This window comes from Heteronotia binoei, chromosome 11, assembly GCF_032191835.1.
Source record: "Heteronotia binoei isolate CCM8104 ecotype False Entrance Well chromosome 11, APGP_CSIRO_Hbin_v1, whole genome shotgun sequence".
NCBI lineage: Eukaryota > Metazoa > Chordata > Lepidosauria > Squamata > Gekkonidae > Heteronotia > Heteronotia binoei.
In genome coordinates this window covers 35,112,041-35,126,842 of record NC_083233.1, presented here as the reverse complement: position 1 = coordinate 35,126,842, position 14,802 = coordinate 35,112,041, and the positions used below count along the sequence as shown (strand labels likewise).

The 14,802-nt window shown below is 45.8% G+C and overlaps 1 protein-coding gene across 5 annotated transcripts in view; it reads right to left on the bottom strand.

Moving 5' to 3' along the window:
* The window catches only part of SEPTIN6 (septin 6), a 62,893-nt gene extending 48,596 nt beyond the window's left edge, over nt 1-14,297 (bottom strand). For 4 of the 5 annotated variants that reach the window (XM_060249220.1, XM_060249215.1, XM_060249216.1 and 1 more), the window contains exon 1: nt 14,171-14,297. In XM_060249220.1, coding sequence (XP_060105203.1) covers nt 14,171-14,200 — 30 coding nt within the window. In that variant the 5' untranslated portion in view covers nt 14,201-14,297. The remainder of the gene's footprint in view (nt 1-14,170) is intronic. The other variant, XM_060249217.1, reaches the window with a different exon arrangement.
* Between the last annotated feature and the right edge of the window lie 505 nt (nt 14,298-14,802).

The following is a 14,802-nucleotide window of genomic DNA, read 5'->3' as shown; positions in this document are numbered from 1 at the left end:
CATGTGGTCTTCCGGTGTTGCATCTGGCAGTTTTTCTGTCTTACTTTGGGCTTCTTCCCAACTTTTCATTCATTTGAATATGGGGGTTCCTTTGGTTTTTGGTACTGAGTTTTCGTTTAGAGCAGTGTTTTGAAGTTCTGCCTCATAAATTTTGGTTTCTACAAGACCTCTTTCCATTTGAAGTTATAACGTGTTATAGAGGAACATCTATACCCTTCCTTGGGTGGAACTGCCCTCTCACTGTGCACCTTCTTTCTTAAGTCTTGAGAAACTAATACTTTGCTGTACTAGCCATCCAGTTATTCTCAGTGACATGTTTCCTATGGAAATACCCTTTCTAGATTTCTTAGTAATTTAGTAGGCAGGATTCCTGAAAACTCTTGGTCTTCACTGGAAATCTGGACTTTAATAATGTTCTGCATTCCTTAAAATGTATATTTTCAATTGTTCTCTTGATGTCATTTATAGTTATGTTCCATCTATGAACTGTGCATATCAATCTTCCTATTCAGCTATATGGTGAACCTCTTACTTGTGGAAAGAGGCATCTATATGCTTATCTATCATATTTTATGCCTCCATCTATAGTATCTTGTTAGAGCATGACTTTTTCTGAGTGTTTTATTCAGAAAATTCTTTCTATGTTTCATGTTCTTATCATGGTAGGGCTCCAATTCTGTTTGATTTTGTGTTTCAATCCAGTCTCCAGTCCTGGCCAGGCTTGCTACTGGATAACACATTTCCATTTATTTGTTTTAAGTTCCTGCCTCTCTGTTATTTCAACCTTCTTTGTAAAGGTGTATTAACTAGAATTTGCCTTCCAGGATTGTTTTGTTATATATATGAAGAAAATTGGGATCTGCAATTCAAGTTTAGTGCATGCTCATTATTATATAGTAATTTTAAGAATTACTGGTATGTCTGCTAAGAATTGTTTAAGGATTAACTATTATTTGCTTTTAGGATTTTTGTTGTTAGTTTGATGAAACCTACTCTCACACCTACGTGAGACCCACAGAACAAATTTTGGATGAGCTGACATGGAGGAAGATGGAGTTCAGTGGACTTGAACACACCACTGATGTCCAATGGTTTAAATTCTCTAATCCAGTTCTCTAATCATTTTGGGTCTGATCCCTCGCATACATGTATGTTAAAGCTGGCATTGTTCTATTGAGGCCTCAGTTTTGTTTTGTTTGTTTTTGAAGTTCTTCTTCCCTTTTTTGTGACCATTTTCATAATCCAGGGGTAACTTCAACTCTGGTTATCTCTTTTTGGAGCTCCAAATTGTGTGCACAATTTCATGTTTTTTTTAGATTCATGTCTGTTGCAACAAAATAAAAAGCCTCTCATGAACCACTAGGTGCTCGTTTTCTATATGGATATGCACTAGTCTGAATCATGAGAAGTGATGCATGGGTTTGTATTATGGATTTGTGTTCTGCATAATGTATGTTGTATGAAATCTGTCCTTTAACATTGGAAGGGTAGAGACCTTGTCAAACTGAAACACCATGCGAGAAGGAGAAAGTCTCCTGTCCAAAACAAGTATGGTAATTTAGCTAATGTATGCAAACCTATGTCAACAGGGTTGGACTCAAGTTATGGCAATTTGTGAACAGCCAAGGAAAGCTTTAAAGGGAAAAAGCACCTATTATTATTGTTTTATTTGTTTGTTTCTTCAAGTATGTTTTCCAGGCTCCTCCATATCTACCTAGAGATCCTGAAATTTTCTTGGTCATGCCTTATTGATGTTGGAAGGAAGGCCTCCCCGAGAATTCCATCCAAATTGAGTTGTGGAGAAAACTTATTTCCCGGAAAAGTCCTCTGCCTAGCAAAAGGCTGGTTGCCCCAGCTGATCATAACAGCAGCCCACTGGCACTTCCAAGTTGTGCTTCCAGGAAAAGGAATTCCTTTTGGCTGCAACAGAAACAGATTTCCCTGTGAAAAGATTGTCATGCATACAGCACGCTAACTCTCCATGAACTCAAGAAAGAAAACCTTTTGTTAGACTAAGGGAGGAGGGGAATAAGGAATTAGTCACGAAATGGTTTTTGTATTGTAATAATGTGGCCAATGTGGACTGCCTACAACTGGCAATGTTTCCAAGTATGTCCGAATGTGTGTATCTTAATCACCTAGGCTACAACAAGGTGTTTGCCATAAAGGCACATGACTTGATTCAGTTTATAGCATGTAATTTGCATATGTCTCTTGTGTGTTTTAGAAATGAGATGAGTTTTTGTGTTCTTGCGTCATAACTAATAATGTTTTATTGATAAAGAAATAAGTTCCTTCCAAGATCTATGTTCACAAATTTAGACTGGACGTAATTATTTAATGCATATACCATGAATGGATTATTTTTTAACTCAGGCATAGCCTATTTTTGGTAACTGACATTCCTAAAACCCTTTTCCTTTGTCCCAACTGTGTCTCAACCCTGGTTGTTTGAAGTCTGATCAGCAATGCACCATGAAATGTGACACACACCCTGCAAGGACTGGACAGTGCCAAAGAGAAGGAATTGATACCAGAGTGCTGCCAAATAAAGAGGGTAGCCTTAAAAGACAAGGGGGGGCACTCTCAAGCTAGTCTGTGTGCCCAGAAAGGCCCCAAAATGGAGACCAGGAAAACTCCATATTGGAAGGCTGGGCTGCATAGCCAAGGCATGCCTCTGAGTGACCTTCTTCCCTACCCACACACCTTCTCAAGATGGAAAATACTGGGATGTGCCAGTGTGAATGGATAATCCCATCACTGTCTCTCCTCCCGTGACCCATCTATACCCCATCTCTGTTAATATACTATTGCATTACCCCACTGTAGTGTCATTTCAGTCTTTTTTGTGAATGTCGAAAACCAAACTGTCACCTAGCTGCCCTTCTTGAGTGGGCATACAGAATTGATTTGTTTAATAATGATGATGGTCAGGCTCCTTCAGATTTAAAAAATAATAATAAACTTTCAGAGACTGAAAGGGGGGAATGAAGAGGGATCCCTGAATAATTAATGAATACCTCAATAATAATAACAATGGAAAATATGGCTGTGCCTTCAAAAGAGAATGTCTGATGCAACATTTAAAGTGACTGTTAAGAGGCCCCTCAGAGAAGCCTCTGCTAAACTGTTAAAACCAGACAGGCTAAGGGTGTGAATCCAAGATAACAAGGGCCCCGCAGAGAAGGAGCTTCTTGCTGATAATACAGAGGGACAGAGCAAGGGGAAACTACAAGAAATTACTGGAAGGAAAGCAAGAGGTGGAGCATTTGAATTAGATAAGAGGGGGCTTGTCTGCTTGTTTTGGGGATGAATAAAAATGGTGAGAAGGCTGATGATTTTAACTTAGTCATTTTGAGCTTATGCTGACAAATTCTACTTTGATGTCAAAGTAAAATACCTCGCTTCAAACAAAGCAATGTGTGGGGCTTCGTTATTTACCTGCTACAGTAGGACAACACTTGGCTTGGAGCAGGAGTGTCAAACATGCGGCCTGGGGGCTAAATCAGGCCCCCAAAGGGCTTCTATCAGCCCCCCCCCCAGCAACTGGCTGTCATCTGCTTCCTTCTCCCTCTCCCTTGCTTCCTTCTGCATCACAGCTTGCTTTGCCAGGCTTGCTCAATCACACAGCAGAGCTACTGAGCCAAGCTTCTCTTCTATTGGCTGAGGATCCTCCCCCTCCTGGTTCCCTAGAGAAGGAAGAAAAGAGTCTTAGCTTCCTTTGCCCTGTTCCCTAGATCACATGGGAGAGATACAAAGAAAGCACCGTTAAGACCAACAAGTGCTCATGTTTCAAGCATGTTTTATTTAATTTTTTTTTAAATCTTTAATTGTGTTTGTGTCCTTTATAAAGTTTATATCTCAGCTACCTGGCATTATAGTTTATGACACACATGGCCCAGCCTGACAAGGTCTCATTTATGTCAAATCTGGCCCTCATGACAAATGAGTGACACCCCTGGCTTAGAGCCTATCCAAATTCTGTAACTGTCCCCAGTGGCAGCCATTTTGTAGTGGTGCCCACTACCAGCTGTCATAGGCTCAACGAAACTGGAGACCCTTGCTCCAGTCCCTCTCTTCTGACTGTTTCTTCTTCCTTGCATGAAGAAATAAGCAGCATGCATCTGTGTTGCTTCTATGCTTTAGCAGGAGAGCATGTTGCAAGATACACCTACTGAAAAATATATCCAATTACAGGAGTCCAATTATAGAAGTTCCTGCTGAGAAAGATAATACCTCATTGTGTTTTTGATCTCTGGAGCACCATCAACAAGCACGTCTTTCGGTCTTTCTTCATTGTACAAAAATGCGACTTCATTACACAAAGGTCACTCACTTTCTTAAGATAATGCATCCCACACTTTAGACAGCAGCTATATCAGTATCAAAGTTGTCATATGCAAACAGCAGTGTGGTGAAATGGTCAGAGTCTTGAATGAGAAGTTCCAGGTTTGAATCACCAGTATGCCATAAGAGCTTGCTGGGAAACCATAGGTCCGTCACATACTCTCAGACTAATCTACCTCACAGGATTGCTGTGAGGATAAAACAGATGAGAGAAAAACAACATAAACCACTTTGGGTCCCTTTGGTAAGAAAGATAAGGTATACACGTGAAGTAAATAAATATTCCATTTCCTTTGTGGTGGTAGGTCTGAAATTGTATGCAGTAAACTGGTGGGAGAATTGATTCTTGGAAGTTCTTGGCAACAGTGGTTCCCCAGAAGGAATTGGCTGGTTTGGAGGATGGAGTCTATGGCACTGTACCTGTCTGAAGTCCCACCCTTCTCAAACCTCACCCTCTCCAAGCTCCACCCCTCAAATTTCCAGGAATTTCCAAACCCTATCTTCTTCCTTTTATATGCCTCTCTGACTTCAGCTTTCCCTCTCTTCCCCCCTCCCTGTAGCCTTGACCTAGGAAAATAAGTCTTTCTCCACAGTGTGGGGGAAACCAAAGCAGCTTACATCATTCTCCTCTCCCCCTCTTTGATCTGCACAAGAACCCTGTGAGGTAGGTTAGGCTGAAAGTCTGTGACGTCCAAAATCACCCAGTCATTTTCTAAAGCAAGAACCTCCATCTGGCAGAGCCCGCTCTGAAGCCCTAACTCCTATGCCATACTGGCTGTCAGGGGGCGGGGGGTGGAGCTGCTGCTGAATAGTAGCAAAGCAGCCAGGCATAGGGTAGCCAACCTTTAGGTGGAGCCTGAAGATCTCCTGATATCACAACTGAACTCCAGACAACAGATCTCTCCCCACCTGGAGAAAATTACTGCTTTGGAAGGTGGACTCTATGGCATTATATTCAGTTGAGACCTCTCCCCTCCTCAAACCCTACCCTCCTAAAACTTCACCAAAAAATCTCCAGGAATTCCCCACCAAGCTGGAACTGGCAGCCCTAGTCAGGACTGGGCCCAATGAATTCTCCCTCAAAGGCCAAAAGAAGCCCAGAAAGGGCCTTCTTCCCACCCTGTCCCTTTCAGTGAGATAACCAAATTGAAAATGGTGGGTTGCATTTTACTGACAGAAACAAAGTTGGCTGGCTAGCACCAGCTACTGCCTAGCAGCTGCCCCTGTGGCCCAATCCTCATCTGTCCTGGGGCCAACAATGGGTGGGGAGAGGAGTAGACCCAGCCAATGGCATGCAGGTTGTCTTGACTGGCGGTTCACAGGCGAGAAAGAGAGAGAGAGATGTTTTGTATACAGCAGGGGTGGGGAACCTCCGTCCCGAGCCGTGTGGTAGCCCCTCTGGGCCAAACCGAGCCATGTGGCAGCCCCTCTGGGGCCTGGCTGGCCAGCAAGGATCGTGGGGCCCAGCCATGCTGTGCAGCAGCCTCCCCAAGGCCAGGCAGGGATCACAGGGCCCAAATGTACTGTGTGGCAGCCTCCCTGGGGCCTGGCTGGCCGGCCAGAATTGCTGCAGGGCCTAGAAAAGATACTGTCACAGTTCAATTTGCACTTGATTATCCCAGATGGTGTGGCCTAATATGCTAATATTAGGGGATGTGGTCTAATATGCTACTGGGCTTTTTTTACAAAGAAGTCATGTACCTATGGATTTGCCTAGGGTAGTGGGCCGTGTGTGTGCATGCACACGCGCCAGATCAGGCTCTCCCCACATGACTTCAATAGAAAAACAATTATTTGCACTAATTTTCCCAGCCTGAATCATTCTCCCTTGGTGGAGCACAGTTTTTTAAGTTGATAATTTTTATGGCCCGCGAATGATGTTATAAATATCCATATGGCCCTTGGCAGAAAAAAGGTTCCTCACCCCTGATATACAGAAACAATGCTGAGCCTCAGAAGGTGGTCGACAAATATCATATGATACATAAGATAAATGATGTTTGGATGCAATAAGCTGCTTTCAAACTGAGCACTGTCATAACTAGATAATCAATGCTGGCAAGCAAAGCAGCATAGAGCTAAAAAGAGAAGCAAAGGTCCCTTGGCCCATAATGCATTTCTGTCCTCCAAACAATGGCTTTCAGCCAGGAGCTAGAAGTTCTTAATTGCATAGAGTAATACAATCTTCACTAAATTCTATGGGAAAGACTGAAAAGAAAAATAGGAAGAGCTTTTCTGCATCAGATCAAGGGTTCCAACTAGGCCAGCATCCTGTTTGCAGAAGTGGCCAGGAAGCCATTCCTAACACATCAAGTCAGCAGCCCTGAAGTGACTGAGAACTGCAAAGTAAGATTGATCCACAATGTTCTTAAAAAAAAAAAAGTACTGCTAGCGAGCGGCTCTTCCAAATAGAGGTGCACACAAATTCCACATAGCTTAAAAAAAAAAGATATATAAAGCTAAAGGACCCTAAAATAACAAGTTAGGAGTTTACTGGGGCAAAACTTTTCCATTCATTGTCAAGCAAGAAAAGAGACTACCCATGCCACTTCCTGTGAGCAAGCCTCTCTGTATGTGATCATCTCTCAGTTTAGAATGTGGTCAATTTTCATCAGAAGAAAGGAACGTATTTCTTGACTGCCTCTGACTTCTACAAAGGGGAAATGCTGTTTTGTGATGGCAAACATCCCTGGTGGGACACATATGCTGTTTGCTGTGACTGCATGAAACTTCTGAACTCAGAGGGGAGCTTCAGTTTTCCCATTCTCTTTTCCTGGTGTTTCTAAAGGCAGTAAATTGATCTGAGGATGGAAAGAGGAAATTAGATTGGGGAGAGGGGTTCTACACCACTAGCCACCAGCAAAAAACAAAATGCATACACTGGGACTCTTGTTATTATCTTTATATGCCTGTTCAGCCCTCTGGCATCCCAGAAGAGTCTATGCCATTTCAGCTCCCAGATCCCAACTGCTCTTACTGAATACTCTTTTAAATCCCTGACAAAGGGCACTGAAATGACAAGCTACCTGGATAGTTTCCCAGTAACATTTTCCTCAAGACAATCCAGGAAACAGAGATAAAGGTATCCTTATGACTGCCTCAGCAATAAAGAGAAAACTGTGCTGAAATTCTCAAGGGTTGAGACTTTTTCCTGGATTTTGCAAGATCACAGGAAGGGCAGAGCAGAGGTTTTGGCAAGGAGAGAGACCGACCAGAAAGCACAGCACAGGGGCCTGGCTATAAATCCAACCATTCTATATCTGGGTGGGGCTGATGCTTTATGGTATTTGACCTACTGAAACTTTGCTGCCATTTTCATGACCTGATCCTACCATGTAACAGCATAATGCAACTTTAGACTAATCATAAAACAGGCAACATAATGACAATGATTCAGAAAAGTACCACTATAAAGAAAATTGGGGCTTTTGCTTGTGCCATTGTGTAAGTTTTAGCAACAAATCTGAAAGTCAATACAGCTCCAGCTCTGGATACTTAAATCTACGGATTGAGGCCAGACTGAGATTTTTCTCCGGAACTGGGGGAACCCCCCCCCCATCTGCATAAAACTCCCAAACCTCAAAAATGGAGGGACATCGGGGGGGGGGGGAATCCTTAAAAACCGAGAGCAGTTGTCTGTGCTTTGTCTCCTGACTAGGGATGGGCACAAACCAGGGAAATGGAGGTTTGTCCCAGTTCATGACGTCACACAAGCCATGAACCTTCCTACAGCCCAACTGGTTTGGGAGGATTTTCCCTCCCCCCATTCTGCAGGTGGTGGCTTCCTGAGGCCAGCAGAATGGAAGGGGTTGAAGATCTTGCAAAAGCCATTTAAAGGGATTATTCCCTTTAAATGGCTTGCAAAAGCTTGGACTTCACTCACACATAGTGCCCACTTGCAAAAACCATTTAAAGAGAACGTCCCCTTTAAATGGCTTTTGCAAGCAGGCTCTTGGAAGCACAGCACCCACTTGCAAAAGCCATTTAAAAGGAATGCTTGGAAGCAAGAGAGAGCTGAAATGGTTAGCATCTGTTTCAACCTAAGAGGCTGAAATGGATGCAAGACATTTCAGCAATCCCTCTTGCTCTCCAACATGAACCCCACAAACTTCTGAAACCACGTGGAGGATTGTGGTCATAGGGATGGGCACAAACCTCCAGTTTGTGAACCATGAACCAATGATATTCATCTCTAAATTAGGTTCACAACAAGGTTTGTGCCCATTCCTACTCCTGACAACCACTGAGAATGGGTGGGAGAGGAAGAACAGGAGCCTCCTCTCCCCCACCCTTGGCTGCTGAGGTGGGCACATCAGTGGGGAGGGGGCCTGCTGCACGGGAAAGGAAGGGATGGGCAAGCATGATCCCCACCTGCAAGATTCAGATTCATTTTGTATTATCAATTCGTATTATTCTGCTCTTACTGCATTGTTTTCTACAGTTTATAGTTCCATTTTCTGCATTGCTTGACATATTTTGTCTGATAGTACAATCAAGTGTTCTTAATATCTGCAGTCCTAGCTCTATTGCATTGTTTATTAGATCTCTCAGGCTATTTGATTACATTGTTTTGAATAATCTGCCTTGAGCCTCAGTGAGAATGGTGGACTATAGATAAGGTAATTAAAATAAAACAGTCTGAGGTAACCCCCTTCCCATAATACAGGGTGTCAGGGCAGCACCCTACTCCGGCTTAGGAAAAAGGAAAGGAAAAGTCCCCTGTGCAAGCACCAGTTGTTTCCAACTCTGGGGTAACGTTGCTTTCACAACATTTTCACGGCAGACTTTTTACGGGGTGGTTTGCCATTGTCTTCCCCAGTCTTACACTTTCCCCCCATCAAGCTGGGTACTCATTTTACTGACCTCGGTAGGATGGAAGGCTGAGTCAACCTTGGGCCGGCTACCTGAATCCAGCTTCCACCAGAATCGAACTCAGGTCGTGAGCAGAGAGTTCAGACCACAGTACTGCAGTACTGCTACTTTACCACTCTGCACCACGGGGACCCTTGCTTAACCTCTTACTAAATTCCAAACTTTTCTCTGCAGCACAAATACATACACTTCACAAAGCCCTCGCTGAGCAGAACACCAGAACATATTCTTATTAAGATGCTGTTCTCCATGTTCACATGCAAATCTAGGACCAAGTACCCAACACCCTCTGACCCACAGAAAGGTACTTCATTTGTGGAACTATCTCCCATTTAAAAATGGGATCCTTAAAAAAACACCATTAGACCTGCTTTTATAATCTCATAAGAAAGATGTTGCACAGAGAAATCAGCTTCTGCAAGCAGCATTGTATAAAATGCTTTGGTGCCAAGCATAACTCGTCTCCCTTGAAAAAAGGGCATGAGAAGAAGGGTGTATGCAGTCTTCTGTAGGTTCCAAGTGAGCCAACACATGCACAAAAGTAAACACTCAGGTTAATTCGTAGAAATGAATGCATGTGCAAAATTTCTGGAGCAACATAGTAACCTGTGGCGCACCACAGAAGATTTCCTCCTGGTATAAAATAATCTAGGTAGATATAATCACTTGACTGGGCAACATATTTCAGCGTTTCTTTCTAAACTAAAAAACGACATGTTCTGTTGACACAAGGAAAAAACCCCTCCTCTTTCACTACTCAACATATCACCTTTACTGAGTTTATTTTAATGGAATTGATTAGTTTAAAAACAAAGATCCTTGGCTCAGCTATAAGCATATGATCACCTGATGCTCCAGCCATTACAATGTCAGTTACTGCTGACTTTAGATACAGTTAGAGGGGTGAATGGATGCGCTTTCCAAAAGACACTTTAGTTGTCAGCTGTTTCACTTGACCTTTCCTCCAGAGCACTTCAGCCCATGTGTGCATATTTATCTATTAAAAATATAAGAAGAGTCAAGACAAAGGTCCATCTAGATCAGCATCCTGTGTCCAATAGTAGCCAGCCATTTATCTCTGGGATACTCAGAAACAGAGCATGAAGGCATCAGCGTTTCATTCTTTTGGTCCCCAGCATCTCCTGTTCAAAGATACACAGTTGGTACACTACATCTGTTGCATACAAAGGAAGACTCATTCACCTCCAAGATCCCACTGTGCCTGAAGATCCTCCCATGCTCCTGTAGACAGTATTTCAACGCACAAGAGGATTTCTGGGTGGAGTGTGCCCCAGGAGCCATAGCCACCACCCACTTTGCTGATCTCAGTGATGCTCCAAATCTGTCCAAAGTGTGCTGTTACACCTCATCTCATGGTAGTGCTCAGCTCTGGCTCTTCAGAGCCGCATGTATTATGCAGCACACATTATGGTACAGCTCAAAATGGCCTCCCCTGTGGCAAAAAATTCCTTATACTTATTATACAAATCTGAGCCAACATACTATGAGTTTCGCACCCCTCCCAAAAGGCACTGGCAACACAAATATGTCTGCAGTGTGTGGGCCCAAGTGACAAGATGCCCTTTCCTACACATTACAGATGATGCGGGGATCATTTGCCTCTGGGAGAAGCCATTTTGGGTAGTGTTCCCATGGCAACAATAAAGTACTCTCTACCTCTTACACTGGCCAGTTACACGGAGTGCAGTTTCTCCAGCCCAGGCCCAAGAAAGATAACATGAGTCATTCCCACAGAATGAAGACATCCCATTTGTGCTAAATACACTTCTTGCTTGTCAAAAGCCACGCACGTCAAAACAATCAGCTAATTCTCATTTGCCTGGGAGCAGCCACCGAGTCTTGCTACGATCCATAAAAGGTTGCCAAAGCATGTTAAATAAACCCAAGGATGTACAATCAGAGAAAGCTATGTTTACTGTATCAGGGGTCCTTTAAAGGTATTATCTATTTTTTAAAAAATAATTATGCTGCCAACGTGAGAAGAGAGAGGAGCACTACTAATTTTTCATGCAGAGTGAAGCTGCCTTTGCAAGCACCTCCTTTCCTTCCCATTGTCCAGGTACTGCACTGTGGTTCTACTGGGCATATGGCACAGTGACCAGAACACTCTTCTCCTGCACCTTGTCTTGAAACCTTCAGGGACTCACTCCTCAATATGGCATACTGGTTTGAATGCCAGACTAGGATGTGGGACACTCAGGTTCGAATCCCACTCTGCCATGAAAACTTGTTGGGTGATCTGACACACACTCACAGCCTAACCTCCCCTCACAGGGTTGTTGTGATTATACAATGAAGAAGGGGAGACTGTTGTAAGCCGCTTGGGGTTCACAACAGGGAGAAAAGTGATATATAAATGAACTAAATAAAAATAATGCTCCACGTGTGGTTGCTTCTAGCAGAAGCAGAGGTAAGCACTGAGTGCAAATGAAGTTAATACTTGGGCCCTTTTCAAGGACACCCTGCAGTACGCCAAGCACTGGGACAGCAAGAGGGGTGGAGAAGGAGGAAGACCATGCTGGCCTCCAATAGAGCTGCTCTGCACTCTACTGACCACAGACAGAATGAGCTGAATTTCAGCAAAACACTAAATGTCAAAAAGTAATTTACACTTGTGGAAAATGTACCACAAAGTATGAAAGGCCAACAGTTCCAATAGCTTCGCATCACATTTCCTGTATTTTTCTAGCATCAAAGGAAGGCAAACTATGCCATCCTAGCAAAAGCCTTCTAGAGTTCTGCTGCATTTTAGATTCATACAGACACTCTTCTTGCATGCCATTCAAGTCCACCATTATAAATGGAACATCAGGCTGCAAAAGGATGTATTAAAGACTGAGCACAAATCCTGCTCCCTTCCCCTTAGGATTGTTAAAGCAGCCAGAGTGCCTCTTTCGGAAACCGCTTCCTTTTCAAGGGAGGAGGGGCTTTAAAACTGGTATTAAAACATATTGATTTGAAAACCAGATGGTTTGATAGTTTAGAAATCTGATAACATATGTAAGAAACTGCCTTACAGGCACTGGTCCTCTTGACCCAGTAGTGCGATTTTGCCTCGTATCAGTGGTCCAGAATCCCAGGAAGTGCCTTTGTGCTTGGCGTAATTTCAACACAAGGGGAACCAGGGATCTTACATAAGCAAAGGGGATGCTCTACCAGTGACCCTTCCTTGCATGCAAATGAATGTCTGCCAAATGTGTTTATCTCAAGGACCTCAAGGCAGCATCTTGGAAGTTACCCCTTTCATCTTCAAAACTCCACTAAGCTAAGACAGGCAACAAGTGGCACGTCCAAACCTTCCCAGTGAGATCCACATTGCAAGCCAGAATTTGAATCCTGGTCTCACCATTTCAAACCAAAATATATGTCATTCTTTTTATAGAAATGAAGCCAAACGCACATTCTGGAACTAATCAAATAACTATCCAGCCAAGCAGGTGAAATTCTTGGTTTATCTCTGGATGAATTAACAAAACTTGGGTTCCTTGCAATACTTGAAACTGCTTCATTCTGGCCAGAGACACCCAGTGCAACCCACTGATTTAAGGCAAAAATCTACCTGGTTTAAAACACACACACACTCATACAGACAGTACTGATACTACATGCCCCCTGTTCTCTAAGATAGATCAGCAATGCTGGAGATCCTTTTCCTCCTCAAAAGAAACAGGAAACCTCCAATGAGTTCACCCGCTCCTGAGGCTGTAAGGTTTCCCCATTCATTCTGAGCACAAAGGAAAGGCTCCATCTCTCGCCTCTGAAGTGCCTGTGTAGCTTTCTTTCATTGTAGCAGAGAAAGACACACGTGACAAGGAGCAGGTGAGCGCTGGACCTTTCAGAGCTTGTGCAGAGACAAAAGCTTCCACTCCTCCAGTTCCGAAAACTCCCCTTTTTTGTGTGTTTGTGTGTGATATTGGGAGATGCCTTGGTGTTCTCATGTTACACAGGAGTAAAAGCATCCAGAGAGAAGTGCAGGACACTGGAGATCAATTTGTCTGGACATGGTTTCCAAATCAACCCAAAAGCACTTTATGAAAGTGCATTCTTTGGTCCTTGACTATCACCAACAGTAAAATAATAATAATCATAAAGCCCAGTCCTCCCTCCTGGAAACTAACATTTCCCAATCACCGTTTAACCAGAGCACAAAATTAAGGGCATCCTAACAGACCACCTGAAGTCTGACAAACCCATCATTTGCCACCCCACATTTGTATCCTGAAACCCCCCCCCCAAAAAAGTTGCATCGATCTCACTGCTCCCTACCACACCTAAGCCCACCCTACCTTTTGGAAAGAGTCACCCGCCAAACATTCTATGCTATATTCTCACCAGCATCCTTCACCGCCCCCCCTCCGCACTTCGAGCGCATCATTCACAGCCTTCCTCGGGTCACCCCCAACGAAGCCCTCCCTCTGCCGGGTCCTGAAAGCCGCCTCCCCCTCCACCCAGCCTGGGGGAGGGGAAAAAACAGACCAGGGAGCGAATGTCTCCCTCTGCGGGTCCCCCCACACGAGAAAGTCACCTCCAACGCAGCCCGCCTGCTCTCGGCAGCCGGCAGCCCGCTCGCACCAACCCGCCCGCGGCTCTCTCCCAGCAGCAGCCTCGCGCGCGGCGGAAACCATGCGGAAAAGATCGCCCCGTCTGCCCCATCCCCCCCCTCCTCCTCCTCCCGGCTCTGCAAGGCGAAGCCCCTCGCCCGCGCCCTCGGAGCAGCCATGCGGGCGCCCCCCCAGCCTCATCCCCCTCGCTCGCCCGCTGGAGAGCCGGCAGCATCTGCCGTCGCCTCCCCTTGCTCGCCAGGCTGCCCCGGCTCCGGCAGCCTTGGCGAGGTAGACGACGGAGGAGGCGAGATGGCCGAGCTCAGCCACCCAAGGGAGGCCCACCCCGGTGCCGTGCGCGCCCTCCCGCCCGCCCGCCCGGCACTCACCACCTGGCGCGCAATCTCGGTGGCCGCCATGGCCCCTTTGCCGCCGCCGCCGCCGCCGCCTCCAGAAGCCGAGCGAGCTGCAAACTCGCCCTTCTCTTCAGCCCGGGAGGCGCACTCTTCCACTGGCGGGGAAGGGCGGGGGAGAGAGACCCGGCCACTGCGGCACTGGCGAGGGGGGAGACACGGGGTGGGGACGCCGTCGCTTCCCGGCCGCCGGCTGGAGCCGGAGACCCGGCGCGGCTCCCAACAGGGCGCGTCAGGGCAGGGCTCCGCCGAGGGCCCCTCGCCCGCTCCTGTCCCCTGCGGGGCGTCCCTCCAGGCGGCTGCAGAGCCCGGCGCCTCCCCCCCTCCGGCAGGCGGGAATGGTGCAGGCCGAGCCGCGCGAGGGACTAGTCCGCGCGGCTACAATGGGTCCGCGCGCCTGCCCGGGTGGCTCTCAATGACTCGGGGAGCCAAAGGGAAGGGAGGGCGCCACTTCCAGGTCGAGTGCTCTCTGGCCCTGCTCTCGCCTCCTCGGGCTCAGCCCCGGCTTCCTCATTCTCCCTTCCCCGCCCTCCTCAAGCGCAACTCCATCCTCTGCATGAATACAACAATTGCAAGCCTTCCGGCTGCCGGCTCTGAAACCAAGCCTG